At 49.3% G+C, this 17,792-nt stretch overlaps 1 protein-coding gene across 2 annotated transcripts in view; it reads right to left on the bottom strand.

Annotated features, from left to right (window-relative positions):
- The window catches only part of PODXL2 (podocalyxin like 2), a 44,038-nt gene extending 26,924 nt beyond the window's left edge, over positions 1–17,114 (bottom strand). The window contains exons 1-2 of one of the 2 annotated variants that reach the window (XM_034776533.1): positions 16,435–17,114; positions 3,446–3,739 (exon numbers count right to left, since the gene is read on the bottom strand). In XM_034776533.1, the coding sequence (XP_034632424.1) occupies positions 3,446–3,739; positions 16,435–16,480 (340 nt within the window). In that variant the 5' untranslated portion in view covers positions 16,481–17,114. The remainder of the gene's footprint in view (positions 1–3,445; positions 3,740–16,434) is intronic. The other variant, XM_034776532.1, reaches the window with a different exon arrangement.
- Positions 17,115–17,792: the final 678 nt, after the last annotated feature.

The following is a 17,792-nucleotide window of genomic DNA, read 5'->3' as shown; positions in this document are numbered from 1 at the left end:
TGCACTAGCCTCCAGACACCTCTGTGCTCCCCAGCGTACCTGCCAACTCACTAAGCAAAGGCTAAAAGGGGTGACACTTTTGGTGCTGTGGGCTGAGACTCCAGCCACTGCAGGGCTGCTGCAATGGTGTAAATCCTAAACCCCATCTCACGCACAGCCCAACAGGCAAGGCACGGATGTTGCTCCACTGTGCAGGAAGGCTGGATTCAGAGAAATCATGCCCCCTTCCCCACCCCCCGTGCTCTGCAGGCCATTTGCCTCAATGCATGTACGTGGAGAGGGTTTTGAAAGCAGGGCAAGGAAGAGTTAGGGGCACGCCTAGTGGGTCCACAAATACGTGAATCTGCCAGTCAAACCCTCCTCTCGTAGCTGTACAGCAACTCAGCTGACGCTCCTTGTCCTAAGGAAAAAGCATTCCAACGCCCACCTTGACCACCACAGAAACCCCTGTGCCAAGCCCCATTAATTTATCTTGTAGAGTCGAATACTGAGTAACTGATGGGTAATGGATGTGCATATATAGAAAACACAGGGGGTGCCAATGGGCTAGTGAGGAGGACTGTGCATTTCAATGCACAGTCATGGAGGAGGAGCATGGATAAAATGGATTAAAATCCAAGACAGTATGAGACAAATCCTGAGGTCCTTACTCAGGCAGGGACCCACTGAAGCCGATGTAAATATATTGGGGTGTGTCATGAAGATTTTATCAGCAGGAGCGTGTTACTCAGGAGAAACAAAGCCACAAGGTGAGTGATGCCAGCCGTCCCAAACAAGTACCAGGTGTTCTCTACACGTCACATGTTTGCCACGAAAAGCACACATATTTTAGGAAAGTTTGAGAACATTACAAAGAAATGTATTGGGATTACATTTTGTATCCCCCACCTGCAAAGCCACAAAAAGGCTGAGCTAAGTCCAAGTCTACAGACTTCAGAGGGAAAAAATTAACACAGCTTTGAAATCTCTAGAAATCTGGCCTATATCAGACTGTTAATTTGAGGCCCAATATCTTTACACTTTACAGTGAAAGAAGCAAATGTTATGTGTCCTGTTACAAAGCTGGGAATCATTCCTTTCTAATAGTATCTCTGACCCATTTCTAGCCTTGATTGATACTAGACCTCAGACCTGTCACTGCTCCAGAAATGGGCCTTACTCCACTGTAATCTTGGGAGGAAATTTTACATTTGATGAATGAAACAAACATTTCTCTGGAAGGTTGGTTTAAAAAAACAATAACAATCCATCACTCATGGGTTGGTATGTTAGAAGTAACATAATAAATGCAACTGGTTACACAGTTCCATAGGGAATCACATGGCACTTCCATCACACATGTGGCATGTATATCATAGACTTGTAGACCAAGTGTGACTGGGGAAAGCTTCCCGTTTTAGGGACGCTATTACTATATCCTTTATTATGAAATGACACACGCCAGGTTTCTAATTAAATTTTAAATAGAAATGAGCTCCCGAGCTGTTGAATAATTCAAGGAGTTGTATTAACTGAGGTTCTGAGATGCGAGCTGCACAGAGCAGTGGCTGGCAGAAGGCCAGCCCTCAGAAGTACTGCAGCTGTTTGGTGGTGAGTCGATAAGGACGTGTGTGTGTAAAGAAGAGCAAAGAGAGAGCGTGTGAGAGACTCTGTGTGCGAGAGTGGGAAGAGGCGGGTGTGCTCTGCATGATGAGTGTGTGCATGGGATGAAGCTGTTTTTGGTGCTTTGTGTTTATTGCTGTTAATGTGCAAGTGTGATGAGGAGGTGAGATTCTTTGGCTAGATATACAAGCCAATGGGGATGTGAGGGGTATGTGTGTGTGTGTGTGTGTGAAGCTATTGTGCGTGCTTACACATGTGTGAAAGTGCTTCTGAGTGACAACGAAGCGTGTTCTCTATACATGTGAGAGGCTGGGGGCTGAGCATACAAGAGATGTGGCGGAGGAGTGTAAACGTTTGTGTATCTCACCATGAGCACAAGTGCCTGAGGAGCATCTGCATGATCCATGCGTGTCAGAGGGGGAGTGTACATGTACAGTGTGTGATGTGTAGGAGTGCCTGTGACTCTGTGTGTGTCACCATGTGTGAGACTAGGATGTGTACAGAGCACAATTAGTGACCATGGTGATTTCAAGTCCTAAGACAATGACATCCATGCCCCAAGGAGCATACAGTCTAGTACAGTGCATGCAGGAGCAAGAGTATGAGCACGTGTGTGTACTGGCACAAATGTGTTGTACCACTGTAAATTAGATTGCTGCTGCTGCTTGCTCCACCCTCATCCCAGTAGAAGCGCACGTCTTTTTAAGGTCAGAGGAATCAGTGCAGAGAAGACTAGAAAGACTTCAGCTTTCTAATTCCAGACCTCAATCAAGCCAGGAAAGTGCCTACTGAGAAAGAGCTGACGACACAGGATGTGGTGGGGGGGCTGAAGGTCAGTCTCCTGCACTGTATTTAAACATACCCAGCCTGGAATTTAGAGCAGGATCATGTGGGATAATCTCATAAGCTATAGGAAAGCCTGCAAAACACTCCCCCTCCCTATCCCGTCCCTCTCCCAGTGGGCGTCTCAAAAGTTAAGTCGTCTTCTGCTAAGAAGTTCAGGGAGATTGAGGAGGGGGCTAAAGTAGGAGCCATATTTACATAGACAAACACAGGCAGGTTAGTTTCAACTTGATTTTTGTAATGTCAACAGAGAGGGAGCTCAGCTTGGATGCAGCAGTGGGTTCCAGTGGGCCTGGGAGGAAGCGGGGGGCGTGTATAGATTTATGTTCTCCAGGGGAGGCTTAGCCCAGGCACGGCAGTGGGTTCCAGTGGATCTGGTATGGGGGTAAGTGGGAGAGACTGTGCATATTACATTCTCCAGAGGAACTTCAGCTCAGACATGGCACCCAGTTACAGTCAGAGGGTCCTTGCTTTTTGTCCCAGTTTTCCAGCTAGCCTGACAGGCTGCCCAAGAAAGTTGGTTGAGTTACTTGACAGGACACAGCCAGCCCATACTCTGGCCAAACTACTACTGAAGTCAAGGCTTAGAATTGGGTCTAGTGAGTTCAGCTGGGACTCAAACCCAGGGCCCTGCCTGGATTCCTCAAGACTTATGCTCAGAGGACTAGATTGCACTTAGTTTAGTTCACAGTGGCAAGGGAAAAGAGAGAAAGGTGGTTGAAGGGAGAATAAGAGACAGAGACAGAAAGGGGGAGGATGAGGTGAGCAAGAGACAGAGATAAAAGTGATTCTTTCCTCAGCTTGTGAATAATGATCCAGATGTACCTTGTTTTTTAATATCCGCCCATGCCCAGGGTTCCCTAGGGACACATCAGATACTGAGGTGAGATAACAGAGTTGATGCTTAATCCCAGCTCCTCTTAGCAAGAATCATGTCAAGGGAGGAGAACAGAGTCTCCCCCAGAGGAAGGAAGGGAAGAAAGGGATAAAAATAACCTACCTGTTGCTGGTCCCAGATCCAGGCTGGAATCGTTGAGATCTCCCCCATCTTCCCAGAAGTACTGGGGGGGCTGTAGGATCTTGGACTCCTCATTCTCCTCACTAGCAAAGCCTGATCCCGCGGAGGCATGCAGGGCACTGAGGACGGGGTCAGGCTCCGTGGCCTCCGGTTTGCTTTGCTCGCTGGAATCCAGTAGCTCCAGATGGGACATCATTGTAAACTCCACCAAGGAGGTTGAGGTGAGACCCTCAGCGGTGGGCTCCTCTGATGAAACAAGGCAGAGGCACAAGGTCCCTACACAATGACAGGGAGACCCATGTCAGAATAACAGAGTGAGAGGCAGTAGTGGGAACTGATGAAATGAGACACAGGGGTTTTGATCTCACCACAGGTTCTGTTGCTCCAGACACAGCTGTACTGGGTCAGACCAACAAGACCATCTAACCCAGTAACCTGTCTCCTGTCAAACCACATCAGCCCATCTAGCTTGTCTCTGAAATAGCCCCCTCTCCCCCCTCAGGCTGAGGGCACTGTTAGCTTAGGACAAAAACAATCATGGCTGTTTAAGAAACATACACAAGAAGCTACACAGATAGAAGTTCACCTCCGGACTCAGCTAGTGTAGAGCAGTGTCACTCTGCTGAGGTCAGTGGTGCCCCAGGCACTTACCCCAGCACAGCTCCATGGACTTCAAGGGAACTAGGTCGATCTACCTCAGCTGAGGATCTGGCCCCACTGAATTTATCAGACGCAATGTGGCTGGGGCCAAAGTTGCCTGACTGCAGTGGACCCAAACAAGACTCTGTGTGGCTCAAAAGCTTGTCTCTTTCACCAACAGACATTGGTCCAATAACAGATATTACCTCGCCCACCCTGTCTCTCCAATATCCTGGGACCAACATGGCTACGACTACACTGCATGAGTGCAGTGGCAACATTTAAAATCCTCAGCCCATAAGAAGGCTCATGTTCTGGGAGCTTGTGTGTTTGGTTTTTCTACATTTGTTTTAAGTCAGTTTTATGCTAAATGACAAATAAGCAGGGAAGGGATAAAAATGCAACGCAGTTTGTCTTGGGCCAATGGATCTGAAGAGAGGTTGATGCAGCCATCAAGTTCAGAGCCCCATGTGGTGGTTGTCCGATAACCTAGACAGGTTGGAAACACAAGCTAGATTGCTTCTGCAGTCCTACCCATTTTCTAAATAATACCACCATATGTTACATCCCTAGAGAGTCCTCTGTCTCAAAGGGCTTCCCATGCTGCACAGAGACAGCACCTCTGAAATGCACCACCTCTAGGGCCGGTTGCGTCACCACTTTGAACAGCGGGAGGGATGGGGAGGGAACAGTTTATCCAAAGGCTCCAACTTAAGCCAGGGCATCTTGGTGCATGTTACAGAGACTGACAGTTTTATGATCTTCCCTCAACTGCACGAAGCTCAGTTATGTATGAGAAGGATGAATGGCTGCGCTGACCCAGGCAGTGTTGAACCTGTGGTTCTAGACATTACCAACCTAGGGCTTACCCTGCTAAGCCACCCTCTCGAAGGAACAGTTCTGTTAATGCATTCACTTACTGCCCAGCCCCACCAAAGTGTGCCCCTGCCTGCTCTTTATTAAGCACAGAAGCATCTTCGGTCAGATATAAACCTGCAGTCCTGGAACCTTAAAAACTCCGTTTGTCCTGAAGGGACTCGGTGTCGGTGGAATCTCCTAACCAGGCTTAGAAGTGCCCAGTACTCTGAATATGAGATAACTACCTTCATCACACCAGGTTAGAGAAGATACCAGTCATTATTTACTCTGTGGGGGTGAGAGAGACACATCCTCTGCATGTGTGTATACCTCTACTGGTGGATCCCCAGGAGATGTATACAGCAAACCAAAGTAACTGCATGACCTTATGATTGTAACCCTCTCCTTCCTTTTCCCCACCCCAATTGCTTGTATCATCTGCTGTGCTGCAACTACCATTAGACTGGGAGGTATTCAGGGAAGGGAACATGGCTGTTTTCATTTGTCTGCAGAGCCTGTGGCACACTGTGGTCAATGACTAAATAAATAAATAATAAGGGGATGTCCTGCCTTGCAGGCTGAAATCGATCGACAAACCCTGAATTCTTGTTAAACACCCTTCCTGGAGAGGAGGCAGAATTTTAAACACTCGGGGTAAAATCCTGGCTCCACTGAAGTCTATCGGAGTTTTTCCATTGACTTCAACAGGGCCAGGATTTCACCCCAAGTCTGACTCACTGACACTGACACTCTCTCTCTCTCTCCCTCCTAGGAGCACACTACGTTGTACAGGGGCATGTTACACATATAATGCAACTCACTCACATGAGCCTTATACAGCTCTCTCGCTCACTGCTACAGCCCTCTACAGAAGCTCAGCTCTTCCCTATAGGAACAGAGGCAAGGGGCTCTTCCCCGTAACTGAATGAGCGACCCTTCTATTTTGAAACATCTGGGGAGTGGAGAGCTAACTGTCATTCACTGTATCTACATGGAACAAAGATTTTGTGGGGGCACTGTACACAGGGACCGAGATGCTCTCAGATTTAGGGTAGAAGAACATATCCAACATGGGACCTTGTCAGTTTCTCTTTCATACTTTTAAATACAGACTCAGCCTGTCTATAGTGATGGTCATGTTCCATGCACTTCACAACCATCTAGTTAATTAATCATCACTAGAGCTTTGGGAAGTGGTTAAGTATTATCCCCATTTACTTACAGGGAATCTGAGGCACAGAGGATGTATCAGTTGGGGATATTCCCTCTAGACTCCAGATCAGATCTCTGGAACAACCAAAGACAAGGCCAGTCCTGCCCCAAATTCCATCCACTGAGCCCAGTGCATCCTGGGACAGGACTCTGGGCTCTTAGCCAGTGCTATATGAATACCCATCTAGTGCACAGGGGATCAATGAAGCCCAGAATCATTTACTAGCTAATGAGGCTCTGTACTTTGATTTAAGGAGCTCCTAGAAAGGTGACTTGCCCAGTTGAGTGCTCAGACCACCCCTCCCATTCCTGTACAGAGCTCTAGAATGAAATCACTTGCCATTGTTGCTGGGAAACTTGGGAATGACAGGCTGCATTTCTCAAGCATGCTGCCTGTGTTTGGCCTCAAGAGTCTTTTCACTACTGATGTAGGAAATATTTATTCTCTCCCCCCACCTGTCCCCAAGCGCTGCTTGGTTTTGCTAATTTTGTTCTATTGATCTAAGACAAGATCAGTTCAGCCCAGCACAGATAAATGGAAAGAAACTATGATAGAAGCAACTGCATTATGGAAAGGAAAGCTACTGCAGCACAATGCAGCCAGTGGAGATACTTTTCCAGGCATCCCAAGGGATGGGCAAACTCATCGGCATGTGGCTGAGTCACTCAATGGGACTGAGACATCCTGAGCTTTGCAGCACAAGCCCAGACATGGGATAGTCCCTGACAGGCAATGACTTCACAGGTTCAGTTCTACTGGAGTGCTCTCCCCTTCTAAAGAGCTTAAACTGACACAATTTTGTTCAGGATTTTCTTGTTCTCATGCAAAAACAGCTGGTAATTTATTATGTGTATTAGAGTAGCACCATCAGGCCCCCAGCTGAGTGTGCTAGGAGCTGTACACAGACACAGTAAAAAACAATCCCTGCCCCAAAGAGCTAACAATCTAAATGGACAAGACAGACAGAGTGGGAGAAAGGGAGTGTTATTCTCCCAGTTATAGAGGTGAGGGAGCAGAGATGCAACACCATGCCCAAGGTAATGCAGGGAGTCTGTGGCAGAACTGGGAAAGGTACCCTGATCTTCTGAATTCCCATGCACTACCTTAACCACAAGGCCACCCTTGGTATCTCTAATGCCCAGGAAGTTCTAGCCTGCTACACACGTGGTTTGCTGGGGCAATACCAAGAGGAGGAAAGCACAGCTCCTTTTTTCCATAGGTCCCACAAAAATGGCAGCTATTTATTTGGAGTAGAGCATTTCCACCCTTCCCCATTACTTTTGCTATAGCAAAATAGTGGTGGCAGATAGACATTCTTGGACCTTCCCCACTAAGTGGCTATAACTAGGCTGGGCAGGATTTGATTGAAATCATCAGTAGTTGGTAAATATCGACTTTATCTGACACACAGAAATAGGGTGACTATTTTCTCAAAGGGAAAACGGGACACTGCACAGGGCCAGCCTGAGGCCCCCTGCCCCCACATGATCCTCCTCCCAGCCCTCTTTGCCACCCACGTGGGGCCGGCCTGAGGTCCCCCTCCCCTTCCTGAACCCTCCTGCCACATGCCCGCATGGCTGGCTGGAGTCCCCCTGCCACCAACTCTGGGCCAGCCTGAGGCCTCCCTCTCCCCCTTCCCGCGTGCGAGACTGGCCCGAGCACCCCCACCACCCGCCTGGCCCAGCCCAAGCCGCTCTCCTGAGCCCTCCCTCCTGTGCAGGGCTGGCATTGCTGCTTGTTCCACTCTCCCCCACATGTTCCTCCACTCCCTGCTAGGGGTTGCACCCCACTTTTTTGGCAAAACTGTGCAGGATGATCAATGGCAAGAGCAAACAGGACAAATGCCCAGTTTTGCCAAAAAAGTCGGGACGGCCGGGACAGGGCTAAAAAAGGGGACTGTTCTGGCCAAAATGGGAGATATGGTCACCCTGCTCAGGAATCAACGAACAAAATATCCACCAACAGCAGCCAGCGAGTGCAGCCTCCCTTGCATTTGGTGCCCTCAGGGATCTGGTATCCGGGCCCCGTGGCCACACAGGGGGCCCTCTGCAGCCCCACTGTCACGGCCCCATTTACTCATTAAACAGCTAGGAGTGCAGGGCTGTCCCTGGGCCGGAGCCGTTCAATGATAGGGTGGTCTCCCTCATGGCCAGGGACTTGTCCTCCTCCTCACAGTCCTAGGCAGGGAGGGTTTCTGCTCTGCCCCACCAGGGCCACAGCCTGCTCTGAAACTTGCACCTGCAGGAATCTGGTGTCACCAGCCCCACAGCGAGCCCCCTGCGACCCTGCTGTCATGGCCCCGCATCCATGCAAGGAGCTCCCCATAGCTCTGCTGTGAAACTGTGAAAATGTATTAGCATTGTTTATTTTTAACCTTTTCTTCCAATTGTTATCACTGATCTTAACTGTGGAATTTACCAAATAATAAAAATCAAATTCTGCTGAGCCCAGAGTTCCACTACCCTCAGCGCAAGCTGAACTTACTCTGTCCCAAACTCTGCAGTGAGTTGTCAGCAGAGATGGTTCCTGTGGGCACCACCCACTCTCTCTAGGGACATCTGCCAAATGCAAGTGCGCTTCTGGGTCGGTCAGAGAGCATGGCAGCGAGATAAGTGACTTCATCCAGCATCAGGTGAAAGACCAAGTAGTTGCTTTAGTCCCTGGGAAAGCTCCGGGTCTGTGGCAGGGTGTTTACTTTTGTAATAGTGTCACAGAGGGGTTAGATGGAGGAATGGGACTCAGGACACCTCCCAGCCCTGGCACACACTCACAGCCTAGTTCTCTGCTATCCTGCATTTCAAGTATTCATTTACACTTGTGCATAGTAAGTATAAAATGCAACCACCTCACTCACATGCATGGGAATGTCTTACATCCAATTTGCACAGATGAAAGGGGCAATACAAGAGGCAGGGGCCTGGAGAATCAGGCCCAGGATGTCTCTTTGGAATCTTTATTGACACACCCCTCACATTCTCCCAAGTGCCCCATAGGGAGACCCATGGCAGTTGTCAAGACAGACAATGGATGACTCAAAGCAGAGGCAGGAGCATACCTTGAAGGAAATGGACAATGGCTGGAGTGGAGATCCAACACCCAACAAGGCTGTTCCTAAGCCAGACTCCTTTGGAGAGCAAAGGGGGAACAAATGATTTCCATTTGGTGTCAGTTTTCTGACTCGGTACTTTAAATATAGATCAACTGATAGGAGAACAACACACACAAGCAAACAAATGACTGCAGAAGAGATCGAGTGGGGAGTGTTAGCCAGGACGCATTGGTTTCTTCAATGGGGGCATGTCTCTGACTGGCAGATTCTGTACCATAGCCTCCCAACTGGGTGTGTGACAGGCATCACAGAGGGTCAGGAGGGTCTCAAGTTGTCCCCAACCAGAAAGAGGGCACCCATGACACAGTGAAGGAAAATGAAGTATTCAGGGCTCCAGCCGAGTTTGGTCCTGCTGCTGTCCGGCTTCCATTTCAAGCTTTACCCCAAACAGGTCCAAGGGTTTGCCCAGCAAATGTTATTTACCAGGGTAGCAGGGTCAGGAAAGGGTCACTTACTGATAATCAGTTAGGACAGGAGCACAATGACTGGCGGAGGGAAGCATCTGCCAGCGATGTCCCCTCCCCCTCCAATCCAAAAACACTGTGTAGTCTGGAATAGTTGAGGGAGCGAGGCCCAAGGGCATTCAGAGAGGAGGGAGGTGTGGGCACAGGGAGCTGAGGAAGGAAACCGATCTGGAATTAAGGCTAAAATTTACAATGTCAACCAACAATTGTCTCTGCTCAGTGCCCAGCTATTATCTGGGTTCTTTAAAGCAGTGTGAAACACAGAATGAAAACTAACTGAGAAATCACAAGGATCATTCTGATCCCAGGTACTGATGGTGGAGGAAGAGAAGGAGAAGGAACGTGATGCTACTCTCAGATGCTCCCCTCTATCATCTGCATCAGCAGCAGCCCCATGGAAACTCAGTGACTTGCACTAAGAAACATAGGAGAGGCTCAGACCCCAGCCAGAGTTAATCAGCCTGATGTGTGCTCATTGTTACAGATTATCTGACCCCTGCTCCTTCCCCCTACAAGATTCCCTGCCTCCCCCCCTCACTCTATCCCTCCCCCTTGCTGTGTCGCTCTCATTTACTAGCGGAACATTTTTAATTGAATGCTGGATTAGGAAGCCATGGGGAGCTATCACTTCTAATTAGGGTTTCGGAAAACACAGCTTGAAGGCTGGCATGCCTCTGGCACAGTCCAAGGGGTAAGCACACAGGTGCCTTACCAAGGGCTCTCTCTAACACACTTATCTTCCCTGGACTCCAGTATGTTTTCTGGACTACTGCGATGGATGTATGTGTGTGGGGAGGCCGGGGTGGTGGTGGTGGTAGTTTAATGACCCATCATGGGAACAATTCTCCATTGACTGGAGAAGGATGAGCAAGATGTGGCCTAACAGGTCTTTGTGGTTGGAGAGTTCTTTGCGGGGAGGTTATAGAGGATGCAGGAGCTCTATGGGAAGGGGTAAATCTGTACCACCATGCTCCTTCTCCACACCAGAGCCACCAAACCAAGACACCAGAGCCACCAAACCAAGCAAGACGGGTGCTCTTGCTCTAAGACGACCTTGGAATGCTGGGAGGAATTTGGGGGAGGGGGCACCGCAGTTAACAAAGAAGTGCACACCAGAAGGTAGCGCCACTGCTGTTTCAGGGAGGATGCAGGAGAGAATCTAGGCCTACACGTGGCAACTGGTTCTGCTCAGGCACTGCTGTAAATTGCCTCTCCTTGGGCAGAGGCTACCTCGCCTCAGAACCAAGCGGCCCTGATCTTGGGGGCTCATTTTCAAAGTTGCTGAGGACCCTCCCCGCCCCCAGCTCCCATTGACCTCAACTGGTTGCAATTTTCAATCTGCAACACAGACGCACAGCCCTTCTGAAAAGCCAGGTCCTTAACACTGACCAACTATGAAAGGTAGGGAATGCGCCCATCATCAGCATGTGTCACTGATGCTGAGCAGACCATTGCCCAATGCCTCCTCACACATACAGCGAAAACTCATCCCATCCACCAGCATCGAACAAACCCGCCTCGCCTCCCTCCCCCACCCCATTCATTCCAGGATATAGATCAGGACTACTCTCCTTGTTTTCAAATCCTCACAGACCTGGTTTCCTTCCCCTTCCTGCTCCTTCCATTCTTCTAGTAGCTGCCTTTCCACCATCTTCCTTCTGCACCTCCCGCTGTCTGGGAAAGCCCTACAGATCCTTCTGCTCCATCACCATTCCAGGGCATTTCCACTATCCGCTGAAAAATCTCTCTTTGTCCTTGCCTCTTATTTTTTCTCACAGTTTACAGCATAACCCCTCCAAGTGTTATATGATCTGTGGTGTACCAAACAAAGTTGCATTATTGGCTCCAACAGCACAGCTGTTGCAGAGCCAGGGCTCCCTGACCAGAGCACAGAGGAACAGGTTTCTAAGAAACACGCTAGCCAAACTATGCTAGAGGCCCCATCAGCACAGTCAGCCAAATGGTGTTTACACTGATTTTGCCACAACTAAGCTTAAACACAGCAGTTAAATTCAATTCCAGCCCGTGCGTAACAAAGGGTCTTCCAAGGCTTCCTTCTGTTAGATGATGCACTGGTTTGGGCCCCTCTACTATATTTATATCCAAGCCACAGGATCCAATGTCAACAGTTTCATGCTGTAGTTTAGTCAGGACCTCATCCATATTCCTTAACTGGGCTAAACCTCTGGACATGTTCAAGGGTTCAGCGTAGCTTGGGGACACCATTTAAAACACTGTTCGTTCCACGCTAGACTACAACACTGACAGGAGCAAACCAAGACAGTAGTGTAACCAGGCTTGGTTGTAATTGTCATGTTGAGGGAGAGCTCGAACATCTCTCTCTCTCTCTCTCACACACACACACACACAATCTCTCTCCCCCCACCAAGGAATCCATGCCTGAATCCTGCCAACAACTGGATTTAACCAGGGACGTGAACAGCACGGGTCTGATCCTAGCTAAGCAGGGCACAACTGCCTTGCCAGCATCCCTACCCCATAAACAAATGGCTGCATGTGTTTGCTTTGCCTCCGTTGTGCCTCTGCCCAGGCCGCACTCGTGCGGGTGACAAATAGCTTGTCTCCATTCTTTTGGGATTACGTGTTTAAATAACCAATGAGAACTGGCAGCAAATTCACACGGTCGCCAGCAGCAGGACTCAGTGCACCTTCACCCCCTTACACTGTACTCTGCAGTCTAGCCTGCTTTGTTGCTACCGTTGGCTTATTTTACCCACAAAACTCTAGAGCTGCTTCCCACTCTGAGCAGAGGGAAAACTTTTATGTGTTCTGATCTGTAGCCTGTCGCCTGGAGCTTCCCTTCGAGGGCTCCATGTAATTATTTCAACCCCTGATGCCTATAATTAAGTGAACATTTCCTTATGTTACTGAAGAGGCAAAGGAAAAATTGACTGCAGGGAATTTTCATCCATCCTGATTTATGCTCCCTAGGCATGGGTTCATTTATACAGTACTAACGAGGAATTGTCTAAGCGGACAGACGCAGAGGAAAGAATTATCTAATAGAGCCTGGCACTCACACAGCCACATGCAGACAGACACCTGGGGTGATATGGGGAGGAGGAGGGAGATGTTTTTCTCTTAACCTCATGAAAGCAAAGGTCTTAGATAACTGGCTAGAGTAAGGCAATGCTCAGGCAAATGGCATGCTGACTACCTGCCAGATCTGACAGTGGACCTCAATTCTGACCTGCCACCGTCCCAGAGCTCGGCCAGTGTACCTTAAACACAATCTGCAGCAGATAGTATTTCAGTCCTGGAGTCTCAAGCTGAAGCTCCAGCAATGCACCTTGTTCCTGACCTGCAGCCTCCCGTTCTATTCCAGTCCAGGGACTCCCCTGCTACACCTCATTCCTGTCCTGCATCACCCCCAGTTATCCCAGACCTGAACCTCTCCTCAGCTGGGACTGCCAGTCATGAAAAACTATGCGCTGGTTTTGCAATGTAGACTCACTGCAGACTCCTCATTCTTCACTTGTGACCTCTACACTAAGTAAGAATCCAGGTTTCTAGAGGCAGCTGGCTAATGAGTTCACCCACTGACCCCCCACAACACCAGTTTCACTAGCCTAAGGATTCAGCTGGTACTAAGTTGTGCCCATCTCAGCGTCTCCTCCCGTCCCCATACTATCTAGGTGCTGTTAGAGGGAAACAATCGGGAGAGTTCTAAGGACCAAACCCCTTTTTGTCGCTGTCAGCTGGAGGATCACTCTAAAGTTACGAAGCTGCATCTCAGCAGAGAGAGGCCCTTCCAGAAGTTGAAATGAAACTTGGAAGGTTTCGCCGGTCTATGCGCCTCCACCTGATATTGGTATGATGTAGCCCAACTCCGGTAGCTCCCAGACGTCGTTTAACGCCACCAACCAAGGGCCTGTCTGTGTAACCAACGTAGCTTTAAAATAATAATTGTGAAGTTAGTGTTGGTGAAAGTTGCTGGCTTTACAGCCCAAAAGACAGCTTCAATGCATAGACCAGTTACAGCGTGGGAAGCAGCAGGGCAACCGTCCCACATACGTACTGCTCCACTCCAGGGACCTCCCCACCTCACCCCCCAAGGACAAGGTCATTGTCTCCATCCTCATTCACTGCTGGGGTCTCCTGCAGATATGCACAACAGGGAGGTCCCAGCTGTGGTGGCTTTCTATGCTATAGAGAACTTTTCACTAGGAGATGGGCTGAGACCTGATCCTGTAACAATTGGATGACTCCAGTGGAAAGAGGGGTAGACACTGGATCCCTCCTCCTCCTAACAAAGACACACTCTGGTGGCATAATTTAAACCACATTTGTTTCTGAGTTCCCCACCCCACCATATAACCTCACTGGTGGGCCCCTCTTTCCCAGTTTTGCCCCACTATCATCTCACCAACTTGGGATGGGGACAAAAGGGTACATAATCACTTCTGGACCACCATGAGTATCGCTCCATAAACTGGGGTGGGCTGCATAGTCAGCCAACCAGCAAAGATTTGCCCATTTACCCCTACCCCCACATCAGAGCTCTGCTGATTTAAGATGCTAAGAGTACTAGGGATACCGCTGAATCTCTGGTGGTACAGGGCTTCACACTCACTCCGCAATGCACTCTGAGCTGTATTTGCAAATCAGAGTGCCAGCACACAGAGGTAAACAGCTGAATCAGAAATCAGAGACGCAGAAGAACTGTTAGGTTGCAGCTTGTCTATCTCCCTTCACACAGAGCGGGAAGGTTCCTTACAGCACATTCTCATATGACTGGTGCAGCTTGGTTTGAAATGTATTAAGTGATGGGATGTCCACCCACTATGGGGGCAGGAAGAAACCACAAGTATTTGCAGTTGGGACACCACTGATGATTCAGCACCATGGTGGGAGTTGGTACTAGTCCCCTAAATAGGCCCTCTGATCCTTCATGTCCTATAACTTCTTACCTCCTTATTATTTAAAAAAAAGATATTCTTTCTGTTATTGTAATGCCAAGAGACCTCAACCAGGGGTCCAGGACTCATTGTGCTAGGCACTGCACACAAAGAATCAAAAGACAGTTCCTGCCCCAAAGCACTTGCAGTTGATAGCTCTCCTTCGGCTGTTTTGGGGGTGTACCCTTGACTGACATCAGGAAGTGGGATATTACTGAGCCCGCAGTGCATCATCTAGTGCAAACGAGCTCCCTTTTAATGAAACTGGCCCTTCATTACACTCAGGGAGAGATGCTCCCAGATCCACATAAGATGCCTTCAAACCTGGCTACTATCAAATGACCCCAGACAAAGAAGGCTTACACTTCTAATGCTCCATTCCGAAGTTCTGTTTTCACAGCACTACCCCAAAATTCAAACTAATTTTCTTTTAAAAGGCAAAACTTTCTTTCCCAGAGTTCTTTGAGAGGGGCCCCTTGTTTGAAAACATCTCCAAGCAGATTATATAAAAATAGCAGCACAGACCTCATAACTAGTCTAAGTATAATTACTTATGTGCTTAATCGGCTTTAATTAATGCCCCACCCCTTCTCCAAATTTCAAGATTAGGATCTTTGGGGCCAGTGGACTTGTTTCTATTTAGTCCCCTCTTCCTTTTTATTTTGGTAACTTCACAGTAGTTGGTAAACTGAAAAAGCTCATAAATAAAGATGTTTTTTGTGCAGCACAAAATAGTGGCATCTCTACAGCCCCCTTGGGGAAAACAACAGCATGCAGGAATCCCAGCTCAAGGAATGGCATGCAGAAAGCATGCTACATTCAGAGCTATTTCCATCCTCTCCATAATAACACCACCTTGTTTACTTCAGTTGGACAAGTGCTTATTGTAGCATATACCTTCCCTGCCCAAAGACATTTTTAGCAGCCTTGACACACATTCTTCTTCCTAAGACATAAACTTTTAGAACATACAAGTAGCAAATGATTCCCCCCTCCCCAAAAATCCCCACACTGCATAGTAATAATAAAATGATTCTTACAACTATCCTGGAGTGGACGTGCACCCTTCATAAAATCAAATGAAGGAAAAAGAATAGAAGCGAAACTTGGGTCACAAAATCCAGACTTGAAAGGGTGAGCTTAATCTTATATCCCTAAAAATAATGGTTTAGGGAGAGAAGAAGCTGCCCAGCAAAGATCTCAAAGCTGCACAGAAGTAAAGAGCACACTGCGTTGAATATTCAGCACATAACTCAAACTCCAGGGAAACATACAGAAGAGGGGAGTTACAGAAGAGGGGAGTTACTCACTAATAACAAGTCATGTTCCCTTCTGGGGAGCTACCTAGCTAGGTTGTTAGAGGTGAAGGACCGGGAGATCAGAGTGGTTTTGGTTTCTTTTCTCCCTGGATGTTCACATTCACACCCAGCGAGTTATTGTTTTATTTAATAATTACTAACAGAAGGGACAAGAGGGGAGGTGCCATTTACTTCGCCAGGTGCTGGGGACCCGAACCAGTTGGGTCCCTACGGTCTATTCCCCAAGACTTTGCTCCCTAGTGATAGAGAAATCCTATTTAGTCCACCCCACTGGTCCCCAGACAGGATCGACCCCACTAGTCTATTCCCAGGGCTTTGTCCAAGCCGATTTAATTTAGCAACTCTTCTGCAACGGACAGAACTCTGCTGGGATGGTCAGCTTCTCCCCGCGATTTCATTAGCTCTCCCGCAAACCAATCACTTTAAAATCAAAGCAACAAAGGCACTCACCCCAGGCCAGCAGCACCGCCAGGGCCTGGTGCAGCCGCAGCTTCATGGTGCTGTCCGTTGCACTCCTTCACTTGGCCCTGGATTCTGCAGCTGCCCACGGGGCTCTGCCCCTCCTGGACACAGCAACCACCTCTCTCCCCTGCAGGTCAGCCTCAGCCTGCATCTCCCCACCACCAGCAGCTGAGCTGCAACTTTCCCCCGACCCCCTCCTCCCGCTGGGCTCGACTTGCTGCTGTCAGGCTCCCTAGGGTAGGGGATCTGGAGGGGGTGGGGTGGGGAGCTGCTCAGTGGTCAATCAATGCACAAAGGGAGCCAGCCCAAAGCTGGGCGAGAGCCGCAGCCTCAGCATCCGCCCCGCCAGACGCAGCCCAGGTCTGATGCTTGCATAAAATTAGCCCAATCTCTCAAAGCCACGGCGTGCGGTGCATCCTCCTTCCCGGGGCAAGGGGGGCCGGGGCAAAGGGGGCCGGCCCGCGGAGCGTGCACAGGAGCTGCCTTGCTCCTAGTGGCCAGCTGCAGTGGCTTTGCTCTGTCTCCCGCAGCCTCTAAGGGCAAACCTCCACCCCGCCTCCATGGCTGCGGCGGCGGCTGCTCGGGATGCCCCAGGTTCCCAAGAGGTGGGATTAGAATTCATACATCTCACGCGTTGCGCAGGGGCTGCATTCCGGCCACTGCCCGGGATCAGCTCCCCCCGGGTCCTAGAGGGAGTCCCAGCCGGTGCCCTGCTGAGGGCGCTCACGAGCGACCAGCCTGCGGGCCAGGCGCTGTGGGCGGCAGGAGCTCTGGCTGGGGGGAGTTTACCCTCCCTCCCTGCTGTGTGTGTTACAATGAGAAGCTCTCCGGCAGAAGCGCCCCCAGACCACCGCTAAGAGGCTGCCTGCTGGGGAAAGCGTCTTGTCATTTGTGCACACAAAAGGCTGTTCCTGGGAGAAGGGAGGTGCTATTAACAGCACAAGGCAGAGCTACAAATATCATCATCGAGCTCTTATATAGCACTTTTCACTGGCAGCGGGTACAAAAGCTGGCACACTCCAGAGCTGGGGTTTGAGCCACCCATTGTAGAGACAGGGCCCTAGCTGCAGAGTTCAGATTCCCCCCAGTAAAACCATCAGATCTGGGCCCAGCGCTACATAGAAGCAGAGCTGGTGGAAAATTTCCAAAGGAGATGTTTCCCCCAGTGAAACAAGAGCCTGTCCGCAAAGCACACATTATTCGCTTCCCCCACCCAAGAAAGCAACAGCTGTAGACGATATCAACCCAACATTTTTCACATGGGAACTCTTAGTCCAGAGGTTCTCAAACTGTGGTCCGTGACCTCCATTCAGGTGGTCCATGGATAGTTCCCTTTAAGTTGCACG

This window comes from Trachemys scripta, chromosome 7, assembly GCF_013100865.1.
Source record: "Trachemys scripta elegans isolate TJP31775 chromosome 7, CAS_Tse_1.0, whole genome shotgun sequence".
In the NCBI taxonomy this organism is placed as follows: domain Eukaryota; kingdom Metazoa; phylum Chordata; order Testudines; family Emydidae; genus Trachemys; species Trachemys scripta.
Note: the sequence above shows the minus strand (reverse complement) of the source record. Positions and strands in the feature narration are given on the sequence as shown.